Source organism: Giraffa tippelskirchi, chromosome 3 (genome assembly GCF_054371585.1).
Source record: "Giraffa tippelskirchi isolate mGirTip1 chromosome 3, T2T-mGirTip1v1.2.pri, whole genome shotgun sequence".
Lineage (NCBI taxonomy): Eukaryota > Metazoa > Chordata > Mammalia > Artiodactyla > Giraffidae > Giraffa > Giraffa tippelskirchi.
The window spans coordinates 64,954,504-64,978,071 of record NC_137277.1 but is presented as its reverse complement, the minus strand read 5'-3'; the positions used below and the strand labels follow the sequence as shown (position 1 = coordinate 64,978,071).

At 49.1% G+C, this 23,568-nt stretch overlaps 1 protein-coding gene across 6 annotated transcripts in view; it reads right to left on the bottom strand.

The window, feature by feature from the left end:
• The window catches only part of ARHGEF4 (Rho guanine nucleotide exchange factor 4), a 265,787-nt gene that overhangs the window by 4,355 nt on the left and 237,864 nt on the right, over positions 1-23,568 (bottom strand). For 4 of the 6 annotated variants that reach the window (XM_081583138.1, XM_081583139.1, XM_081583143.1 and 1 more), the window contains 6 exons: positions 16,378-16,517; positions 4,757-4,936; positions 3,581-3,760; positions 3,329-3,508; positions 1,494-1,726; positions 1,005-1,134 (listed from right to left, as the gene is read on the bottom strand). In XM_081583138.1, the coding sequence (XP_081439264.1) occupies positions 1,005-1,134; positions 1,494-1,726; positions 3,329-3,508; positions 3,581-3,760; positions 4,757-4,936; positions 16,378-16,517 (1,043 nt within the window). Of the gene's footprint in view, positions 1-1,004; positions 1,135-1,493; positions 1,727-3,328; positions 3,509-3,580; positions 3,761-4,756; positions 4,937-8,149; positions 8,175-16,377; positions 16,518-23,568 lie in introns of all 6 variants that reach the window. The other 2 variants (XM_081583141.1, XM_081583140.1) reach the window with 2 other exon arrangements.

Sequence of the window (23,568 nt, the reverse complement as noted above, 5' to 3'; positions counted from 1 at the left end):
CAAGCAGATTCTTTACCAACTACGCCACTTGCACATATAAAATTCCCTGTTGTGGTTCACATGGTACTTTGATTGGACAGCGCTGCTCTTAGAGAATAATTAAACTTGGCTGAAAGTCACTTCTAAGGCCAGTCTTTTAAAAGAGGTTAAGGAGGTCTTCTTCCAGCTCAGTGTACCTGATGTCCCATCATCAGACATTACAATTTCAGATGAAGCTGTACCATGTCTGGTCCCTCCAGGAAAATGCAAATCACAGCCAGGTGTTGTTGGCAGCCATTCAGTTTTGGATAAGTGAGTTTGTGGGGATCTTTAGCCAGGGCTGGGCCTCAGAACCAATCATCAGGAAAGCAAAACCCAAACACTGAATACAAAACATAAACCATAGCACTCAGCACTCAGAATCCCAGGGATTCTAATTCCATATTTCTAGGGTGGGGCCTGTGAATCTGTTTTTTCATAGATTTTTTGGTTGGTGAGTGAGAGTGGAGAGAACAGGCCAGGAACGTCATCATTAATTCAGGCCTCCATGCTGCCCTAAAAGGTGAGACTGGCCCACACAAGGGGATTGTGTATGCCAGGAACACAGAACCAAGAGGCTCTGACCGGTGGGAATCTGTTTCTGGTCATGCTGTGGCAAACCTGACCACTTCTGTTGAGAACTCCAGTAGTTGACTCAAACTCAAACTCGGGGGCCCAGCCTGTCCCTGGAGGCTGGTTGGTTGCACCCTGGGAGGAGCATGTGGCATATTACACGTGTCCTGAGCTCTTCACCAGGAAGGAGGCCAGCAAGCCTCCTCTGGGAGCAGCGCCTGAGGCTTGGTGCTTGGGGATGGGCCCAGCTGGCCCAGCAGAGGCCCAGCTCTCCCTCCTGACACCAGCCTGTTTGCTGGTTCCCAGGAGCATGGCCCCCTGCTTCAGCTCCCTCTGAAGATTTCTCAGGGGCAAGCATGGTTTTCATGCCAGGGCCAAGCCCTTTGGTATTTTCTGGGGTATTGGGTCCTTACCTCCCAGTCCTCTATAGAGCTTTGCCACTGAGCAATCTTGTCAATGTTTTCAAGTCTCCGTTTCCGTTCATTGATGAGCTGGGCCACGTTCTTCATGGCATGTAAGGCAGCTTCCACGTCCTTGAAATCCCTGGGGCCAAAAAGAGATGGCAGAGGGCTTACTGGATCAAGAGCAGAGAGGGGCTAGGAACATCCTGGGGCCCCCTGTGGAGCCGCTTCCCTCTAGGGCTGTGCCCCAGGGCCATTTCTCCACTTGCCAAGTGCACACTCCCACCTTCTCCATAAACGAGGCACAGAGCAGAACTTTATATCCTATTCATGCCCTCTTCCTTCACTTCAAGGATAGCTTGTGAAGGCAGGGATTGTTATATATTTTAAGCCTGTGCTGTTGCCCCAATGCCTGCAGCATTGCCCAGCACAATAGGAGCCTCAACAAATGGGCTGACCCAAGGCCTGGAGAGCCAACCCTCTCCCACAGCACCCTCCTACCTGTGCTGGGGGTGTGTGTACTTGAGCAGCTCTGCCAGTTGTAGAGGGTACTTGCAGATCTTCTGCACGGGCGTCAGCAGGAAGCCATCCAGGGAGATGTCAATCATCTTCTGTAGCAGCCGGCAGGCCTCGAAGAAGTACACATACTTGCTGAGCTTGGTGAGGCGTGAGAGCTCCACGCAGGCATTGGGGTGGTTGTTGCAGTACTCTGAGTAGATCTGGAAGTCTGCTTGCTGCAGGCACAGCTCAGGGTGAGAAGACAGTCTCCTGCTCCCCCAGGCCATGGGCAGTGTTGGGAAAGGGGTGGGAGAGAGTGCAGGGGATTCAGGCTCTGTCTACCTGCTTCTTTGGGCACAAGCTATGCAGAATCATGCCCAGGGACATGGAAGACCCTAGAAAACTCAGGTACAGATGTGCCTGTTGCCACTTGGCTTTCTCTCCTGGGCTCTCAGCAGATATTTTGACAGTATGCCAGGTTCTGGGGTGAAATCAATGATACTAATAAGAAAGGCCAAAAAGGAGAGAGAGGGAGATTGGGATGAAATGGGTGCCAGGGCCAATGGCTATGCCTCCCAGGCTGTCTTTCTTCTCAGCCCAGTGTTCTGTTTCTTCCTTACAAAGCTGTGGCTTCACATCTGAAGACAGCCACTGTCAACTTCTTTTTTCAACACCACGTGACACAGACATATCCATGTTGCATGTGTGTTGTATGGGAGACTCACTGTATCTGTTTTTGTGTGTATCTTTCATCTACCTGGAGCCAGAAGGAGACCGGGTCTGGCATTTAGCAGCCTAGGACTTCGTGAACTTAGGTGGGAAAGGAGGGTAGCAGCAGCTGGCTGCCTGACAGGTCGCCATGATGGTCACACTGGGTAATGCTGATAGCATGCCTTGTTAGATCTGCCCTAGTTCCCATTTCCCTGTCACACTCTGCCTGTTGATGCTGCTGCTGCTGCTAAGTCGCTTCAGTCGTGTCCGACTCTGAGCAACCCCTAGAGGGCAGCCCACCAGGCTCCCCTGTCCCTGAGATTCTCCAGGCAAGAATACTGGAGTGGATTGCCATTTCCTTCTCCAGTGCATGAAAGTGAAAAGTGAAAGTGAAGTCGCTCAGTCGTGTCCGACTCCTAGCGACCCCATGGACTGCAGCCTACCAGGCTCCTCCGTCCATGGGATTTTCCAGGCAAGAGTACTGGAGTGGGTTGCCATTGCCTGTTGATAAATGGACCCAAGTCCCACAGTCGCTCAGGTGCCCAGACACACCACCTGCTCCTGAGGTCTCCCTCCTCAGCTCTCCACCTGCCACTGGCAAGAGGTGGCAGGGCCTCCCCACCCCCCACTGCTAGCAGCCAGAAAGGAACACGGGTTGTCCTTGGTGGGCTGGGCAAGGCATCTTCTGCTCAACCTCGTGTGACTGCCACAGGAGACGGATAAAAATGAGTCCATCTAGCCCAGACCAGTCCAATGAACCTTGGCTAAAGGTCAACCGGCATTTAGGGTGGAAAGAATTACTTCAACCCAAATTCCAGTGTGCTTACTGTGTGAGGAACCCCAGAATTTTCTAGGAATGTCCTTAGGATGCCCAGCCTGCCTCTGCCCCAGGCAGTTCCTTTCAGGGCCAAAGCCTAGGCCCTCCTGCTCCAAGGAGCATTCTCTTCCTTGGGCCTCACCCCACCCTGACCCCCAGAAGTGGTGACACTTCTAAAACAGAGTAGAAGGGACAGGGCAGTTGGGGCCAGGGGTGGTGGGGTAGGGAGAGCCCGCAGCAGAGATGGGCAGAGCAGGGGCTACTGCCTGGGGAGGGCTTGGGGCCTGGGGCCCGGGGCCAGTGTGCTCACGTGCTCCAGGAAGCAGGCGCCCAGCTCGCTCAGGTGGGGACGCTCCCAGTTGAACTTCTCCTCCAGTGCCTTCACAAAGGCCTTCTGGCACCTGTATATGTCCTCGATGTTCCCGAAGATGGTGCGCAGCTGCTCCTCGCTGAACATGTCTGCACGCCTGCGACACTGCCTGAGGTAGCCCTGGGGATGCAGGTGGTCAGGCTTCCCTCCGGGCCCCCCTGCCCCCGCCAGCCCACCTGCCTACAGCCTCACCTCGCAGATGTCCCGCAGGTGCTTGATGTAGTCTCGCTCACTGCTGAGGATCTCGTTGATGACGTTGGTCCGCATCTGGTCCTTGCTGCCCTGTGCCTCAGTGCCCCCGCTGTCCTCAGTTCCTTGGTACCCAGGCCGCAGCGCCTCCTCGTCTGCAGGCTCGTCCTGGTTCACTCGCAGCTGCAGGCATCACCACCAGTCAGAGTCCCCCAGGGTCAGCACCCAGCATCCCACACGCTGATGGCAGGCAACTGACACTCGGAGGACTCATAGCATCACAGGGGCAGGAAGCTCCCTCATCACCTGAGTAATGCCCAGAGGGACAGGGGAAGGCAGGTCCGAAGGCACCCGGTTCCCATTTTCTCCCTTACATTTGGCTTTGCCAGGCACAGAGGTTAGGATGGTGTAGATGATCACTACCGGGGTTCTGAACCAGCACCTGCTCATACTGGGCCTACTGGGGGCTGTGAAGCAAGTGGACAGGTGATGTGGCCTTGCTGGCTCTGAGACTATAACTAGGAAAGGCTCAGGGGGCAGAGAGGGCTGTTAATCCAGGAGGTTTGGGGCAAGAGAAGCAACGAACCTCAGGGCATGGGGCCTCCCCTCCCCTCCCCACTACCCTCTGCCTGACCTTTTGGAGGCTTCACCAGGATTCCTTCCCTGGAGACCAAAGGCTGCCTTAGGTCTGGGTTTGCTCCCTGTGATCTCTTGGGTTAAAGACTTAGCTTGTCCTGGCCTCAGTTCCCTAGGTGTAGAGACAGTTCCCAAATTCCAGGACTGTTGTGAAAGTTAGAACTGAGAGGATCTGTGCAGATGGTCTGCACAGCACTCTGGAAATCCTGGGAGGCCCATCTGCCTGTGGCAGTGGTATTCTAACATGCAGACCCTCTGCCCCCAGAGGGACCCATCGTTTCTGACCCATTCTTTGGTCACTGAGGACTCCTGGAGAGAGGGCAGGGGTAAGGTTGCAGTTGGTGGTGGCACAAGAGGAAGGCTGTGTCTCAATTCCCAGGCTGGGCTTCCTGGGAAGCTCACCCAGCCCTGAGCCTGCAGTCCCGCGCATGAGTGAGACATCCATATCCAGCACCTCAGACCCCAAAGCAGATTCAAGCTTGTGTTTCAGAGCCAGCTGTCAGCTCTTCTCAGGTCTAGGAAAAGCCTGGGCCAGTGCCATACCCGCACAAAGTTAGCTGGAAACCAGCCCTCGCTGTCAGCGACACGGCCCCACCACCACTCTCTGTTGGTAGCATCCATCACTTCGATGACATCTCCAGCTTTGAAGCCCAGTTCCTGGTCATCCATGGTGACATGGTCCCAGAGCGCTTCAGCACAGACCACACTGCCATCACTGATGAGCTGTGGAGAGAGCCAGGGAGGAATGTCATGGGGTAAAGGTGCTCCTTGACCCTCTGCCCTCTGTCCCCCAACTCTGGAAAGGGGGAATCCTGGCTTGTTCACAGAGGAATGGACTGATGAGAGAAGTGGACTGATGGAGGCTCCCCCTGAGCTCCTCAGGGGGATGGGGCTATGCCCAGGGCATATGTCCAGACATGTACTATGTCTAGACTGGCAGTGAACTTTTCACTAGAATCCTGGTGAGCCATCAAATCAGAGTGCAAGCATGCTGCTCCCTCCCTGCACAGGGCACACATTCCTCCTGTCCCCACTGGTTCTCTCAGCTCCCCCTATGTCTCTGCTGTGCTCTGTGATGCTGGGCCAGGCACTGCCAGCGCATCTCAGCTGTAGCCCCTGCCCCCCGTCAGGGGCTCCTACTGTGGCCTCGGAGGGGACCTCAGAGGTGGAGAGAGAGGGGCCTCGCTCCTTCCTAGTGGCTTTCTGGGCACATACAGTACCTGTGAAGCCACCTGACAAACAGCAACGCCTCTTTCCTTGGGTCTGGCAGTGCCCAGCCATTGCAGTAGCTGGATCTGGTCTGCAGTGTTTTTTGAACACTTGCAAAATCAGTCTCATGGTACCCCTGGCGCCAGCTGAGCAGTACCTCTCCTCAGAGTTCTAGGTCTCAGCCCACAGGATTCTCACTCTTAATGCTTCCAGCCACTTCCCTTTACTTCCCAGCTCTAAAGAAGAAGGTCCATCTGAAAACTGCCATCTCTGTAACAGAAACCTCAGGGCTGTTCTTGAGCACGTGGTGACTGAGTCAGCTATTTTATACCTGCCTAACAATTCTCTACATTAATTTCTCTCTGTGGAAATGACTGGTGTGACTCCTCTCTCCCACACGATCAGAAATCACATCAGGGGGATGCTCCCCTCCCAGGCAGTCCTTGTGCTCAGAGCGCTGTTTCACACTGGGCTTGAGGCAGGAGGTAGACCCCCCACCCCCACCCAGGGTGAGCAATTAAGAGTTTATTCCCTGCGGACAGGAACTCCAAAATACCAATATGCAGGACAATAAGCAGGACAAAGAGAGAAGGCTGAGCCCTGCCCATATAAAGATAAGATAGCACACATTTCTCATTCTTGAAACTAAGGAGACCTTCCTGACTAGAAAGCTCCTTGGAGGTCAAAAGGGGAGTGATGTTAAGTCTACCCATAGGCCTCTGCAGGGGAATCCATCTAGACTGAGATGCGCACGCACATGGGAGGATCCCGAGATATACCAAATACAGACTCAGAACCAGGCAAATCAAAATGACTGGCCAAAGGAAACTTGGAACAAATGCCCCATAATAGTGATTCAGACTGCCATGAGGGTGTGACTCTGAGTGTGCCCATGCATCTATCCACACGTACTATACTCTTCTTCCTACTAGTACACATTTCACTTAATTCATTACTGTCATTACTCTCTTTGTGGGAAATCTTTTCTGCAAAGCTGAAGGGCCAGGGCCTTGTCACCGACCACCGATCTAGTGGTCAGGATTTGGGTCTCTAACTGTTGTGACCCAACTCAGTCTCTGGCAGAGAACTGAAGCCCTGCTTCAAGCCGCTGCAGGCTGAGGCCACCTGAGACCAGGCTGAGGCCACCTGAGACCAGGCAGACTCCTGCTTTCATGCCATGTGGGCTCAGTATCTGCTCCATGAGTGACCAGCGGCTCTGTGGGCTTTGGGTAGGAGGAGGAGTGGACTGGGGCTGCCCAGGAGGGGAGGTCCATGCCCCTCTACTAGGACCAAGTGTTGGCTCTCATTGTCACAGACCTGGGCTGGCTCTTTGGCTAAGCAGTCAAGGCCTTGGGGCATCACCAGACAGGCCCTCTGTGCTGTTTCCTCTTCTGAGCTGCTGCCCATCGGAGGGCCTTCTCTGGGTGCTCCTAGGGTGGTGTGCATGGTAATCCTCCCGCCAAAACAGGAACTAGCAAGACTGGCTGGTCTCCACCTCACTTCCACTTGCTGTCTCCACGGTGTCCCAAAGGGACAGGAGAGGTGGGAGGGGTGCTTAGGTACTGGCGCCCATTCAAGCTGGGCCTTGCCTCCAGGGCCTGAGAAAGCATGTTCAGAGACTACCATGAGGTGCTTTACGTTTTGGTGGGTGGGGTTTAAACCTGTTCCAAACCCCAGTGAAACCATTTTTCAGAATAATCTACAGCTTACACGTATGCCCACTCTCAGCAGCAGCTCTTCAAGGGCTGCACATTTCCGTGGCCCACCCAGGGACCCTGGGCTCAGAGCGCTGGGCGAGTCCTGGGGGTCGCAGACCTCCTCAAGACACCACTGTACTCATCCAGCTAAGAAGACCTACTATGGGTTTGTCCTTTCCTGCAGGGAGAAACCTCCTGGCTGCAGTGCGGCCAGGATGAGACAACTGGACTTGGTGAGGCCAAAGAAGAACTGCCAGCTGCAGCCTGGGAGCAGGCATCAGCCTGGGCAGTTAGCACAAGCAGGCTGCCATCCACTTCTTGGTGGATCTGGCCCCAGACCAGGAGGAAGCAGAGTGGCTCAAAGGTGGTATGGGTGAGCCAGTGTGGACATGGCTGCAGGTGAACATCCCTGTACAGGGACAGTGACCAAGGGTGAGTGTGTCCGTCAGGATGGAGGCTATTTGGGAAGATTTGTATGTTTTGAGTGATGAGTTACAGAGACTGGGGAGGATTCACCCCTGGAGCTGCTTAGGTAACCTGAAGTTTGGATCTGGCAGGGAACAAAGTTTCTTGTTTATTAAGCTTTGTAGATTTGATCCTGGAAAAGTGAGTGTTCTGAGACTCCCTGTTCCTCCAAGTTCCCCAGTGCAAATCTGCCAGTGCACTTTCATAGGCTGGCTAATGGGATGCTACACTCTGATCTGAGAACAATCTGCTAGATGGCAGGTGGATGCTGTCCATCCTCAGGTCACACAAGCTTCACACACTGGTCCCCACACAGGGAGGAAGTACTGCAGACACACCAGGTTATTCCCACCAGAGGAACCAGGTCAGGCATCTCCCCTTGTCTCCATATTCCCTCAAATGAGCCCTGAGCAAAAGCCCCTCTTGAATGGCCAGTGCTTCCTGCTCTTGTTAATCTTTGCAGAGAGGTGCGGATCCTCCACACGTGGTTTTCTGCTCAGATGGAAGGGCTCCAGCTGTGGGGTAAAGAGGCATGGCTTCCTGGAGAGACCAGGATTCCTGACACCTTTATGGACAACCCCAAACTCATTCTGATCAGTCACCTAGAGCCCCATAGTGGTCACTTTTGAGTCCCAGCACCTTGCTGGGAGCAGGGGAGCCATGAGCAACTTCTGCAATTTCCCTGTGCCTCTGTCCTCATCAGCTCAGAGTTATAGGGAGCTGGATCACCAAGCTCCCCTGTATATCCACAAATTGGAGGTGCTTAGATGAGTTACAGCTATGACATTAACCATTTGTGTGATGTCACCAACACAGAATGTAGCTCCAAGTGGTCAGAGATTCAGTCTACCTCCAGGACAGCCCAATGGCCGCCAGAGCCAATACTGGTGTGCTTCTGGATAGGGGCCCTTCCTGGCACTCTGAAGTGCAGCTGCAGTGAAGCCAAAACTCAACCTGGGCAGGCCCAGCGGCGAGGGTTCTGGACTCACCCTTGGCCTGGTAATGAAGAGCACAAGCTGCCTCTGAGGTTTTTATGTGGGGGCAGGTGGGGGTCTGTACCAGTGGAGGGGGAGTCAATTTCAAGACTAGAACAAGCCAGGGACAGGGGGCAGGATACTTTTTTGTGCTTCTGAGATTTTGACAGGCCTGGGAAAGCCAGGCTATGCCTCAAAGTGCCCCCTGATAATCACCCATCACCCTCCCCATCCTGTCCCACCTCGTCTCTGTCTCACACATGTGGGTTGTTGGAAGATTCCACTCCGACAGTCTTGGGAACAGGGCTTAGCTCCCACGGCTCCTACGGCCCCCTGCGCAAGCATCCTGGGCGTGGGGATGTTCAGAATGCCCACCTGCAAGGGGCAGGGTGGTGGTTGGCCGTGCCTTTGGTGGGGGGCATGCTGACTGAGACCACTTAAGACCTAAAATGGTAAAAGCAACTGCAGATAACATGAGCAGAGGAAACCACTCATCCTCAGACATCTCAACCCACACAGAAAATCATGTCCAGATCTGCTCACACAGCGGTCACATGTGCAAGGTTCCCTGACAACCAGATAGCCGCGGCCACAGCTGCATCCGCATCCTCAGTTACACACACAGACGCGCCATTTTACACACACACGCGCGCGACAGACGTGGCACATGTGTTACCTCGTCCCTGAGCCACCTATCCGGCCGCACCCCAGGGGATACACACACAGACGGGCCCTAGCACCCGGGGCTTGCGGCGGAGGCCTCCCCTCAGCAGGCAGAGCGGGGCTACCCCGGCCGCACCTCGGGCTGTTGGAGACTGCGGGCTGGGGGTGGCCAGCACTGGAGCCCGGCGGCAAGAAAGATGCGCACCGGCGCCACTCACCCCGGCGGTCAACGGAAGGCCAGCAGAAATATCAGCACGACGTTGATGAACACAAGCAGTGCCAGCACGGCGAAGACCACCACGCGCTGGGCGCCGGGGGGCAGGTTGCAGCGCAGGAGGGCGCGCAGGACGCTCCCGGGCGGCGCGGGGCGGCGCCGGGACTGCGGGGCCCTGGCCATGGCGCCCGGCCTCTCGGCTCCGCGCGCCCCGAGACCCCGCCGCGATAGGGCGGCTGCGGGGCTACCGGGGCGCCTGGAGTGGGGCGGAGCCGCCGCACTCTCCAGGCCCCGGCTTCTCGCTAGCCGCGCGCGTCGAGCTCCCCCTCAGTCCCAGCCCAGCTACCGGGCCACCGGCGTGGGCGGGGTAGGGGGTGGGGCCGGGCGATCCGGCGTGCTCCCAGCTCCGCCCGGAGCGCCTCCTCACTAGGGGTCTCAGCGGTCCGGGTTCCTAACCGGCTGGGCACGCGGAAGACCAGGGCGGCGCTCGGGGCGCGGGAGGCCAAGGGTTCTGAGTCCCAATACCAAGGACTGTCCTCGACTCCGACTTCACAGACTAGTGGGGGCGGCTCTGAAAAGTCAGACAATTTGCTGTCAGGAGCTTGCCTAGGAATTTGAATTCTGGATAGACAGCGATCCATGCTGAGGTGTTCCAGGAAGACTCAGGACATCTGCTTACTGACCTTGCCCATCAGCGCAGCATTTTGTTCCTATGAGAAAGCATCTGGCTTCTTCAGCTGCCGACCCTCCTCACCAGTTTCACTGAGGTATAACTGACAAAGATTGTGTATATTTAAGGTGCACGACTGGATATTAAACATACACTTATAAAATTACCCCCACAACCAAACTACCTACCATTTCCATCACCTCAAAGAGGTACAATTTTGTCTGCGTGGCGAGAACACTTAAGAGCTAACTACTTAGCAAATTTTAAGTAGAATATTGTTAATTATACTCATCCTGCTGTACATTAGATCCCCAGAACTTATTCATCTTGTATAATTAAAACTTTGTACTCTTTGACCAACTTCTTCCCATTTCTTCCCCCCACCCCTCAGCCCTTAGCAACCATTCTACTCTGACTGTATGAGTTTGACTTTTAGATTACACATATAAGTGAAATTATGCAGTATTTGTCTTTCCGTGTCACTTAGCATAGGGGTCATTCACACTGTTGCAAAGGGCAGGAGTTCCATCTTTTTAAGGCTGAATTATATATATATATATATATATATATATATATATACACATATATATATACATACCACATTTTTCTTCATCCATTCATCTGGATAATAAATATAATACCTAAACTTAGGTATTAGATTTCCATGTCTTGACTATTGTGACTAATGCTGCAGTGAACATAGGAGTGCAAATATCTCTTGAGAGATCCTGATTTCATTTCCTTTGGATATACATCCAGAAATGGGATTGTTGGATCATATAATAGTTCCATTTTAAATTTTTTGAGGAATCTCCGAACTGTTTTCCAAAGTAGCTGTACAATTTACACTCCCATCATCAGTGTGTAAGGGTTTCCTATTCTCCACCCTCACTAACACTATCTTTTGTCTTTTTAATAACAGCCATTCTAATGTGTGAGGTACCTCATTATGGTTTTGATTTGCCTTTCCTTGATATTGGAATGTTGAATGACATTGAGTATTTTCTTTCAAGAAATGTCTATTCAGGTCCCTTTGCCCATTTTTAAATTGGGTTATTTGTTTTTGTTTGCTTTGCTATTAAGTTGTGAGTCCCTTAAGAGATTTTGCCTATTAACCCTTTATCAGATATATGGTTTACAAATATATTCTCCTACTCCATAGGCTGCCTTTTCAGTCTGTTGAGGGTTTCCTTTTACTGTGCAAAAGCTTTCTAGTTTGATCCAATCTAATCCCACCTATTTTTGCCTTTGCTGCCTGTGTTTTTCAAATGTGTCATATCCAAAAATCATTGCCCAGACCAATGCCAAGAAGATTTCCCTTTGTTTCCTTGGAAGTTAATGGTTTCAGGTCTTACATTTAAGTCTTTAATCCATTTTGAGTTGACTTTTGAGGGACCAGTTTTATTCAGCAGCTTAAAAAAAACCCTATGTCCAGTACCTAGGGATTTCTTTTGCCTCCCTGCAGTCTTAACCTTGTGGGGCTCTGAGCTCACATGCAAGCCTCCTGTTCCATCTGCTTGAGGAGCTCTGTCACAGTCACTGGGCCCCTCCAATGGGCCAGAAGGCTGCAGCTGAGGGCCCAGGAAACTGAAGAGCGTCTTAGATGTGGGCAGAGGTTTCCAGGCTCCATGCTCAGCTCTGTGGCTCCTGGAGTAGGAGGAACCTATGGTGGGATGATGTGCAGAGGTGGGGTGTTCCCTTGTGGGTGACTGTATGTTCGGATTCCGTGTGTGTGCCAGCCGTACATGCATGTGAGAGATGAGGTTACCTGAAGACGTTACCATCCTGCTGAACAGTGCAGGTGACATACCTGTAGGTGTGGCAGAGGAACGTCAGGATATGTCCAGATGGGCTGTCTGCCCCCTGCAGATCTGAAGGTTTAGCCTGGCTCTACCTATCTGTCTAGTAGGGGAAAACAGTCTTCTGCTCCTGCCCAGTTCTTCAAAAAACTGGTTCAAGATTTTCTCTCTCAACCTCTTACAAGGATTGTAGGGGCTCCCTGCACCCCAAATCCCATGCTTCTGGTGGGGTATGGCTCAGACCTCTGACCTGGGTCATTTTGCCCCTGTGGTTCTAGAGCCATCAGACACCCAGGAAAGAGGGCACGGAGGGCTGTATGTCTCCAGGCCGCTGGTGAGTGTAGCACTGAGTGCTGTGGGTCCGCCAGACCTACCTGGCCTCAGGGGGCGTGCTTTAGGACTTTAGTCATGGCCCAGTTCTGGGATGAAGTTCCTGTCCCCTCTACAGCTGAGCAGCCCGGCAGAGTTTCAGTGGGAGAAGAACCTCGGAACTTGGGCCAGGACAGAGGACTGAGAGGTGGCCTCTGTCCAACCTTGGGCACCCAGGCTTCAGATCCCGGTGATCTGGGTACATGGCAGGAAAGACAATAGCAACAGGCTTTCTGTATTTCATGACCAAAAGCAAAGCCAAAAAAAGCTTGAAAGCAAAGGCCTAGGCCCCCGAGGGGTTCAGGCTGGAAGGATCCAAGCCAGGGAGAGGAAGGTAGGTGGAGGAGGTAGCAGGGCCTGGCCCACCAGGCTGGTTGTGTGGATAGGTATGCAGGTCTGTGAGGGGGCAGGACTGCTGTGGAGATGGGGGCGAGGCTTTGGGAGTTGAGGGAAGAGGAAGGCTGCCCTGGTCTGCTGGCCATGGACACTTGCAGGCCTGGAGCACTGACCAGTACTGGGCTCCTCCTTGGGGGTTGGGGAGTGGGTGCAAGAACCATGTCAGGTCTGGGGACAGATATCCAGGGTCACAGGCAATGGGGAAGACAGAAACTCATGGAGAGAGGGTCAGACCCCCTCCATGGAGGGGTGGTTGCAAGTCAGCCTTGAGTCCTGAGGTGTTCTCTAAATGCTCCACAAATAAGTGCTAGGAGCAACAGGTGACTCTGTGGCCCTGTGGGCCAGGCCAGTCTTGCTTCCTCCCAGTTGCGCTGCTTGTGTGTGTGAGTTAGTCACTCAGTTGTGTCTGACTCTTTTCAACCTCATGGACGTTGCCCACCAGGCTCCTCTGTCCATGAGATTTTCCAGACAAGAATACTGGAGTGGGTTGCGAGTTCCTTCTCCAGGGGATCTTCCCAATCCAGGGATCAAACCTGGGTCTCCCACATTGCAGACAGATTCCTTACTGTCTGAGTCATCTCAGGGAAGCTGTGCTGTCTTACTTATTGGCAAAACTCCTTAAAAAACGTTTTAAGCCCCAGGTTGGAGTACAAGCTTTATGTCTGTCTGCCCTCTAGTCTGGGTGTCATCTTCTCTTGGCAGGATGATCCACGAGCTGCCCACAGTCTGCCTTGCCCTCTTGGAGCAGGGCCATCAGCGCACCTTGATACACAAGTGCTTAGAGGGGAGCCAGACACACGAAGGCCCTTAGGTCCATGCAGGAAGTGGGCAGAGCTGGGGGGAAGCCCACTCCCCATGTGTGCTGTCCTGCAGTGCAGGCTGGCCTGGCCCAGAGGGGAGACACTGTTGTCTGAAGGGCAGTGAGTGGCCACCAGGAGATCCCAGGCCTCCTGGCTGGGAGCTGTGCCTACCATCCTCTGGTTCTATCTCACAACTTGGTGAGGGGGTTAAAATGAAACCTTCCAAAGACATTGGAAGGTATTCCAAAGACACTGTCTTCCAAAGACATTGCCTACTTTCAGCCTTCAACTCTTCAGAAAAAGATCCCTGGGCTAAGAATGTCCTCAAGCCTGACTTCAGGGATGTTGCTGGCTCAGCAGGGCATGGCTGAAGCCCTAGAAGCAGGGAGAGAATGGGAGGAGGGTAGAAATTGGGCAGACAGGCAGGCCCAGGCCTGGGCCCGATCACAGGTATCTGGAGGGGACAATGAAGAGAGGGGACACTTCTGGGCCCTGACACTAACTCATCCTGCAGGAACTGGACCATCACAAGGTGTGAGGCACAAGTTAGGTGCAGGAAATACAGGGAGAAGACACCGCTGTGCCCATTCTCCTTCCATTAGGGCACATGCAGTGAAAGCCAGGTATCTATACAGATGGGCACTGTCTGCCCCCACCCCCGCCGTCAGCTTCCTGAAAGTAGGACTGCATCCTCTGCACAGCTCTGTCCCAAGGCTGGGACACTGCCTGACACACACACTCAGTAAATGTGTGTCACATGCATACAACACACAGGCGTACACTTCACATCCAGACCCTCACGTGGTCACACACATGCACTCCGCACATACTTAGAACACAAAAGGGCTTCACTGTCCCCCTGTGATGTACCTGCTCTTCAGGCCAGGGGGTTTCTGTTCCCTCCTGCTTAGGGAACTGAAGAGTGATCACTCCTTCTTAGGTCACCAGGAATAAGAAAGTGTCCCAGTTTAGAACATGACACTCATATGTTCTTGGAAAATGCAAGTGATGTTATTTAGTATGGACTTTTCTTTGACACCTGTGGCTTCTGTTATTTCCAAGCCTGAAACCCACACTGAGCCCCAGCAAGCCTTCTTGCCACACACGTGAAAGCCATGAGCATGAGAGGGGCTGGGGATGCAGAGGAGGACGCGCTGCCCTCACAAGGCTGGGTGAGCCAGCCTGCCACTGGAGACTCAACTCTTACATCTCTCTGGAGTTCCTGATGAGGTGAACCCCGTGAATGCTGCCAACAAATCATAATAAATACTGCCTTTCCTGAGTATCCAGTACACCTGGGCACAGTGACTCTGACATGCCGGTGGGCACAGGTGCAACATCTACCCCACCTCGAGGAAACAGAGGCTGAGATGGAATAACCTGCAGCAGCTCCTCCACTAGCTAGTGTCAGGAAGGGGGTCAGACCCATGCCCTGCTCTGTGCTGTGCTGCCTGCTTCAGGACTTTGTACATCAGGGTCTGGAAGTGCTGGTGGGTCTCATGGGGAGAGTCAGCCTCCCAGTCTCTGCCCCGAGTCAGCTCACTGCATCACTGGAGGGGCTCTGCAGCCTGCCCTGGCCCTCCTCTGTGGTGTGTTTTGTCTTCCCCCTCCATCCCGGGGGCTCTCACAGGGTCCAGGGAAGACCAGAACGTTGGAAGCACTGAGGGTTCTAAACGTTAAGTACAGCATCACCACCCTGTCCACTCAGTAGCTTCAAATACCAGGCAGGACGTTTGAACCAAACAGGAAACAAATTCTCTAAGCAGTCAAAATAGGTCCTGTAGAATTCATAGTCCAAATTGCCTTCATTTCTATCAAAATGTGACCCCCTCCTGCCCCCCATCAGAGATTATTTGTTTCTCTAGAGCACTCCTGGCTCTTAGCTTTCCTCATCCAAAGCCTCTGAGAGTGGACAATTTGACAAGGGTTGAAAAGGCACATCCCCAACCAGCAGCTCGATGTGACCAGCCAGATTCCACCACCAGGTAGGAGACAGCTATAAAAAGCAGACACGAGAGCTATAACAAGGCAGCACTGATGGCCAATCAGATAACCCCACACCTTTTCAGAGTCCTGGAAAGCTTTATGTTACTGTTCCTTCCTCATTATCATCCTCATCATTGGAGACCAAGAACCTATTGCATGCCACGTTACTTGCATTTGTTACTTCAGTCTGTCCTCCTGCAACCACATGGTCATCCTATTTTACAGTTCAATAAACCAGTGCTCACAGGGCTACCTGCTCAGATCTATGTGTCTGGTCACTGCAGAGAGGAGTTCTGATCCAGGGGTGGGAGGCTCTACCCCACCGTGCATGGCCTCCCACCAGGGTTGGGCCCCAAGACTGGGAAGGGCAGCTGAGTCATCAAGGAAAAGCAAAACATTTTCTGTGAATTATGCTTAAGACAACATCATTTTGGAGCCCCTTCTACTCAAAATAGCTTATTAGAAGCACTTAAAGAAAGGCTTCAAATATTGGAAAAATCAACTTATTTGGATGCTTAATCCTTATGAATAATGGATTTTGAAGAAATCATTACTTCATGGCTATTTTAAATCATTTAAGGGGCTAATCCTTGTCCTCCTTCCTCCCAAGCAGTTCTTCCATTGAGGATGGTATTACAGGGGTTATATCATAGGTGCTGGGTACCACACCTGCTATTCTGGGTTCCCTGAAGGCCCCATGAAGGCAGAGAGGAGGGACCTCGGATTTGACAAGCTCTGATCGTGGACACCACATTCCAAAGAGAGAGTCATAGACTGGAACTGTGCCAAGTGCACATCGGGCCACTGTCATCTGCTTGGAACGCAGACTGTGGCTGTCCAGGCCTGCATGAATGTGCTGAAGTTGCTCTCCTAGCTGGGCTGTGCGTCCCAGCCCTGTCCACCCACGCAGCCCTGACTGTACCTCGTTGATGGCCAACTGCTCGCCGCCCCCTCCAGTGTGGCTGTAGTGGTGGCTGGAGGTGTGCACATCCTCATACAGGTCCTCCTCACTGCCTGCCTCATCTCCATGGAGGGCGGTGTCCAGAGCTCCATCAGGGAGGGCTGGAAGGAGAGAGAGAAGCTGCCAAAGAGGACTGAGGGAGGGGACACACGGAAAAGGAGACAAGTCTTTCATGGACAAACAGTCCTTCTTCGAGAGGAGAGAGGGGTCAGGGAACCAGATTCTCAAACCATTCTTGCTGCAAAAACATGATCTGGTTGAAAAGTGCACTGGTTGACTTCACAGCATCACTATACATCAACTACTATTCAGTCCCCACCAGTTCCATAAACAAGGAGACACAATTATGTCCAGTGGCAAGACACCCAAGACCCCTCCAGTTGAATTAGATTCAAAATCACTTACCAATGTATCAGATATAGATGGTATACCTTACCATACTTTATACATGGTATAAAGCCCTTAAAAATGCTAATCACTGATAATTAAATATATGTATCTCCAAAGAAATATACAGTATATAGATGCAAATATTGTTTGAAAGTTAAGAAAATAAACACGTGATATTTATCATCCTGTTTAAGAAAATACAGACTCTTAGAATTCAAACTCCTGTATATCCCACTTCAATCCCACTCCCCACTCTCCTTTAGAGTTATCCAGTATTTCAAGCTTTTTATAAATTATACCCAGGCTGTCTTTGTTTTAGCATGTATTTCTGTTGAGTTTTGCAATGGTTTGACCTCATATAAAAGGAACCATCCAGTAGCTTTTCTTCTCTGATTGGAGTTTTTACCCAACAGCTCATGTAGCTGTGATTGATTCAGTCTCCCTGATACACAGTCTTGCATTTTGTGAGTCTCTTCAGTTGTGCAAGCAGGCTGCACTGCTACAGAATAACCGGTGTTTACCAGTCTGTTGCTGGTACAAAGGATGCTGATGCAGACCCACATGCCTCCAGGGCACACGTCCCAGACTTTCTCCCAGTGTTTCCCAACTCTTTTTCTTTTTTTCCCCAACTCGTTTTCAAGGGACTGTCCCCATCCAAAAAGCCTCTTATACATTGTTTTCCTATTCACCCCAATGAAAACTTAATACCACAAATATACTGTATATAATACTTTGGCCACCTCATGCGAAGGGTTGACTCATTGGAAAAGACCCTAATGCTGGGTAGGATTGGGGGCAGGAGGAGAAGGGGACGACAGAGGATGAGATGGTTGGATGGCATCACCGACTCGATGAACATGGGCTTGGGTAGACTCCGGGAGTTGGTGATGGACAGAGAGGCCTGGCGTGCTGCAATTCATGGGGTCGCAGAGAGTCGGACACGACTGAGCGACTGAACTGAACTGATACTGTATATTTTAAAGTTCTGTGGCTCTTTGGAGGATCACAAACTACTGTAATAGCTAAGATTTTCCCCCTCCCTTGGATGAAATCATTACCTGTGGTGTGAATTCATGCTCCTGGGTATAGACAGCTAGGGGTGATATCCCTAGGTCTTGGGAATACCACACTCTTCCCTAAACTATCCTACCAATTTAGACTTCAGACAGTGTGTATGTTCTCACCACTCTACGTCCTCCCAACTCTTGGGATGGGCATTGTCAGACATTTTCACTTTTGACAGGCTGATGGGTATGAGATGGGATCTTAATTTTTATTTAAAATTTTAATTAAAAAAATTAAATTTAAAATTCTTAAATTTTAAGAATTTTAAGATCTTAAATTTTAATTTAAAATTCTCTGCTTACTAATGAGTTGAACATCTATGTTTATGGATTATTTGTATTTCTTTTAATATGAAGTGTCTGTCTATTGAGTTATTTTATCTTTAATACATCATTTATGATTTAATATCATCATTAATGTAAAAAAATATATTTCTATGTGAGTCTAGTTTTATATACATATACTTCCCTCCCTCTATTCTGGATTCTAAATCTTTGTCACCCATCTGTGCTACAAGTATCATTTCCCAGTTTGTAATGTCTTGTCTCTTTAAGGTATTTTTGATGAACATAAGTTCTTAATTTAATTTACTTATTTACTTATTTTTAGCCATGCCATATGGCTTGTGGGATCTTAGTTCCCCCATCAGGGATCCACCCTCGGCCCTCTGCAGTGAAAGCTCAGAGGAATTCCCAAGAAGTGCTTAATTTTAATATAGACAAATTTGCCAATGTTATCTTGTATAGTTTATATTTTTTCAGATTTTTTTTATTCCTAGTACATGCAAGCACAATTGCTTCTCCATCTTCGGCCACTCTGGGTCTTCGTTGCTGCATGAGGGCTTCTCTCTAGTTGCGGTGTGTATGCTTCTCATTGTGGTGGCTTCTCTTGTTGCAGAGCACAGGCTCTAGGGCACACAAGCTTCAACGGCTACATGACACAGGCTGAGTAGTTATGGCACTCAGGCTCTAGAGCACAGGGCCCATGGGCTTAGTTGCCCCACGGCATGTGGAATCTTCCTGGACCAGGGATCGAACTTGTGTCGCCTGCATTGGTAGGCGGGTTCTTATCTACTGGACCATCAGGGAAATCCTGGTTTATTTTTTTTGTGCTTAGGAAATTCTTTTCTATCTCAAGGTTATAAAGATATTCTCCTTTCATGTTTTATATTTTTCTTTAGACATTTAGGCTTCCCAGGTGGCTCAGATGGTAGTGTCTGCCTGCAATGCGGGAGACCTGCGTTCGATCCCTGGGTCAGGAAGATCCCCTGGAGAAGGAAATGGCAACCCACTCCAGTACTCATGCCTGGAAAATTCCATGGATGGAAGAGCCTGGCAGGCTCCAGTCCACGGGGCCGCAAAGAGCCAGATACGACTGAGTGACTTCACTTTCACTTAGACATTTAAGTTTTTAACGCACTTGGAAATGATTTTTGTGTTATCGTGTGTGGCTGGAATCTGTAATACTGTGATTTATGATAAGAAATACATGCTTGATGTTCAACCTGTTCCTGGCACAGAGCTCCTACAACACTTGGAACGTCCTATATGTGACCTTTGCCTTATGTTATGTTAATGATGGGGTCCTGAACTGACCTGAGCAACCCCGGGTCTGTGCCTGGAGACCAAATGGTCTGAGCCCACCTTGGGAGCAGGAGCCTTTTACTGACATACACAGTCAGGAATCCCAAGGAATTCTCATAACTTTTGTTTCATTTACATTTGAAAACTGTTTTATTATGGAAACTTTCAAATGTGTACAAAGGGAGACATGATAGTATAAGGAACCTTGTACACCCATCACCCAGCTTCGATAATTCTCAACATGTGGGCAGTTTTGTTTCCTCATCTGCATTGAGTCCTCACTAGATCCAAGACAAGACATAGTTTCATCTGTAAATACTATAATATATGTTTCTAAATAAGATGAGGACTGTATTTTTTAAACTACAATACATATCTAAAACAGACTACAGTCCATCCAAGGTTGTCTGTCATACTTTCTCCTCTACAGCATGAAAAAATCTTTTTATTTTGAAATAAATGTAAAGTATAGGGTATTGAGACTCTAGTGCAGAGCGATCCTGTGTCCTCTTCACCCAGTTTCCCCCAATGATTATATTTCATATGACTCCAGGAAACTGCCCTTGGTATAAGACCTGTAAATTGTTCTATGTCATTTTATACCTGTGTAGATTTGTGTAACCACCACAGCAACCAGTATATAAGCTTGGGAGGTTGACTTTTTTTCACTCAGGCAAATGTCCTTGGGATTCACCCAAATGGTTGCTTCTATTTTTACTTCATTCCTTTTTATTGCTTACTAGTACTCCATGCAATAGATGTAAACGTTTGTTTAAACATTCACCCATTGAAAGACATCCAGGTAGTTTTCACTTTTCAGGTTCAGTTCAGTTCAGTCACTCAGTCGTGTCTGACTCTTTGCGTCCCCATGGACTGCAGCACATCAGGCCTCCCTGTCCATCACCAACTCCCAGAGTTTACTCAAACTCATGTCCATTGAGTCGGTAACACCATCCAACCATCACATCCTCTGTCATCCCATTCTCCTCCTGCCTTCAATCTTTCCCAGCATCAGAGTCTTTTCAAATGAGTCAGTTCTTCGCATCAGGTGGCCAAAGTATTGGAGCTTCACCTTCATCATCAGTCCCGCCAATGAATATTCAGGACTGATTTCCATTAGAATGGACTGGTTGGATCTCCTTGCAGTTCAAGGGACTTTCAAGAGTCTTCTCCAACACCACAGTTCAAAAGCATCAATTCTTCAGTGCTCAGCTTTCTGTATAGTCCAACTCTCACATCCATACATTTCAATTTTAGGCAGTTACCAATAAAGCTACTGGGAACCCTCACGTACAGGTTTTGGGGTGGACATAAGTTTACCTTTTTCTGAGATAAATGTGATTGCCCAGGAGTACAATTGCTGAGTCATACTGATGTAGGAAATAGATGAACTCCAGGTTAGATGTTACGACTGGTCTCCTGTTCACATTTCATGAGGCATAAAAGTGGGCTTCAAGCTGGATACTAACAACTGTTAGCATTTCTTGAGATAAGAGATACGTGGGCTCCAATTAAGGCATTTACAGTCAGCTTCCTATTTGCCCTCCAAAATGGAAGTAACAACAGAAACAGGGTAAATAGCCAGTGTTGGTCTCTTGTAAACACTTTAGTGTAATAGTCATGGCAAGGACAAAGAGGGGAAAAACCCTATTTGAGTAAAGGATTAAGGGATCTACACACCCCCTCCTCTTGGGACAAGGGAGAGACTACATGTGCACAGAAAGGCTCCTTGTAGGTCAAAAGTGAAAGTCGCTTGGTTGTGTCCGACTCTTTACGACCCCATGGACTATACAGTCCATGGAATTCTCCAGGCCAGAATACTGGAGTGGGTAGCCTTTCTCTTCTCCAGGAGATCTTCCCAACTAAGGGATTGAACCCAGGTCTCCCGCATTGCAGGTGGATTCTTTACCAACTGAACTATTAGATTATGTGGGTCAAAAGTTAAGAGATAATGCCAGGCCATAATGAATCTTGCTCCTCCCAGAAGCCTTCATTTCAAGACCTATCTTGGCTGAGGGGTGTGTGCATACCCTAGGGGAGGGTCCCAGGGTAGGTCAGGTGTGGAAAAAGAATCCAGATAATTGGCCTGAAGGAAGACAACAGCCCAGAAGAACTGCCCTATATAAGTAACTTAATCACCTCTTTACTGCACTCCTCATAAGCGGAGATGTCCACACCCTTTCTCTCTGGGTGTGCATCTCTACATTGCTTCTGTCTTAACTAAAATAACTGTTTCTCTATGTGCTCTCCCACTTGTTGTGCTATGTCTCTAATAATAAACTTTGTACCTGCATTTACAGTTTCTGCCTCCATGATAAATGCATTTTTCACTGGGGGCAAAGATCCAGGGAAAAATAGCTTCTAGCTTCTAGCCTCTAGTCCTTGTTGGTCTGATGGCTAGGATTCCTAGTTCTCATCCAGGTTACCCAGGTTCAACTCCTGGGCAGGGAATTAAGATCTTGCTTCATACCACCACTTGCTGCTGCATCCCTGAGATCAATAGAACAGTTGAATTTTTTTTTTAAAGAAATTGTTGAACTATTTTTCAGAGTGATTGTACCATTTTACATTTCCACTACAATGGAAGAAAGATCCAGTTTCTCAGGATCCTTACCAGCATTTGGTATTGCCTGTATTTTATACTTTGGACATTTGGATAGGCATATAATAATATTGCTTGTTGTTGTTTAGTCGCTGAGTTGTGTCATACTCTGCGACCACATGGACTGTAACAAGCCAGGCTCCTCTGTCCTCCACTATCTCCCAGGGTTTGCTCACATTCATATCCATTGAGTTGGTGGTGCTATCTATCCATCTAACAATATTGCATCTTGGTCTTTATTTGCATTTCCTAAAAGGCAGGTGGTGCTGAACATCTTTTCATGTGCCTATTTGCCATTCACATATATTTTTCAATGAAGTATTTCTTCATGTTTCTGCATATTTTCTATTTGTATTGTTTACTGTTTTATGTTGAAATTTGAAAGTTCTGTATATATTCTAGGTATGAGTCCTTTGTCAGATATATGGTTTGCAGGTATTTTCTCTCACTCAGTCTGTTGCTTATCTTTTCATCCTCTTAACAAGGATTTTCACAGAGCAAAAGTTTTAAATCTTGATGAAGTTCAATTTATCAATTTTTCCTTTTATGGGTGATGCTCTTGAAGTCACATCTAAGAACTTCACCAAATCTTAGTTCCAAAAGATTTTCACCTATGTTTTCTTCTAAAATCTTTATAGTTTTACCTTCTTCACTTGAACCTATGATTCATTTTAGCTTTTTATTTTTTTGTATAAAATGTGAGATTTAGGTGAAATTTCATTTTTATTGCCTATGGATGTCCAACTGTTCCAGCACTATTTCTGAAAAAAAAGTATTTCCTCTACTGAATTGCTTCTGTACTTTTGTCAAAATTCTGTTAGCCAAGTGTGGATATTACTATCAATTTTACAAAAATAAAAAGAGTTATAAGATAATACTATCAGCTGAAAAATTAGATAAACTAGGTTATATGAGTAAATTCTTAGAAAAACACATTACTAAAATTGACTCAAGAAGAAATAGAAAATCTGAATAGACCTATAATTAGCAGGGAAATTGAATCACAAACTTCCCAATAGAGAAAAGCTCAAGATTTGACAGTTTCACTAGTGAATTCTACCAAACATTTAAACAACAATCAGTATTAATCTTTCTCAAACTCTTCTGGAAAAGGATTATATATTAAAAGAATTACATATCTTGACCAACTGGGATTTATTACTGGAAATTCAAGAATCGGTTTAACATATTAAAATCATTCAATATAATATAAGACAGTAATAGAATGAAGGGGGAAAAAACCCTACATGGTCATCACAATTGATGAGAGAGCATTGACAAAGTTCAGCACTATTTCATGATCCGATTCAAAATAGGATGGGAGGGGAATGTCCCCAACATGATAAAGGCCATATGTGAAAAATCCATAGCTAACATCATGCTTAACAGTGAGAAACTGAAAGCTTTTCCTTAAGATCAGGAACAAGACAAGGTTGCCTGCTTTCACAGCTTATACTCAACACAGTGTTGGAAGTCGTGCCCAACTAGGCAAGAAAAAGAAATAAAAATCAT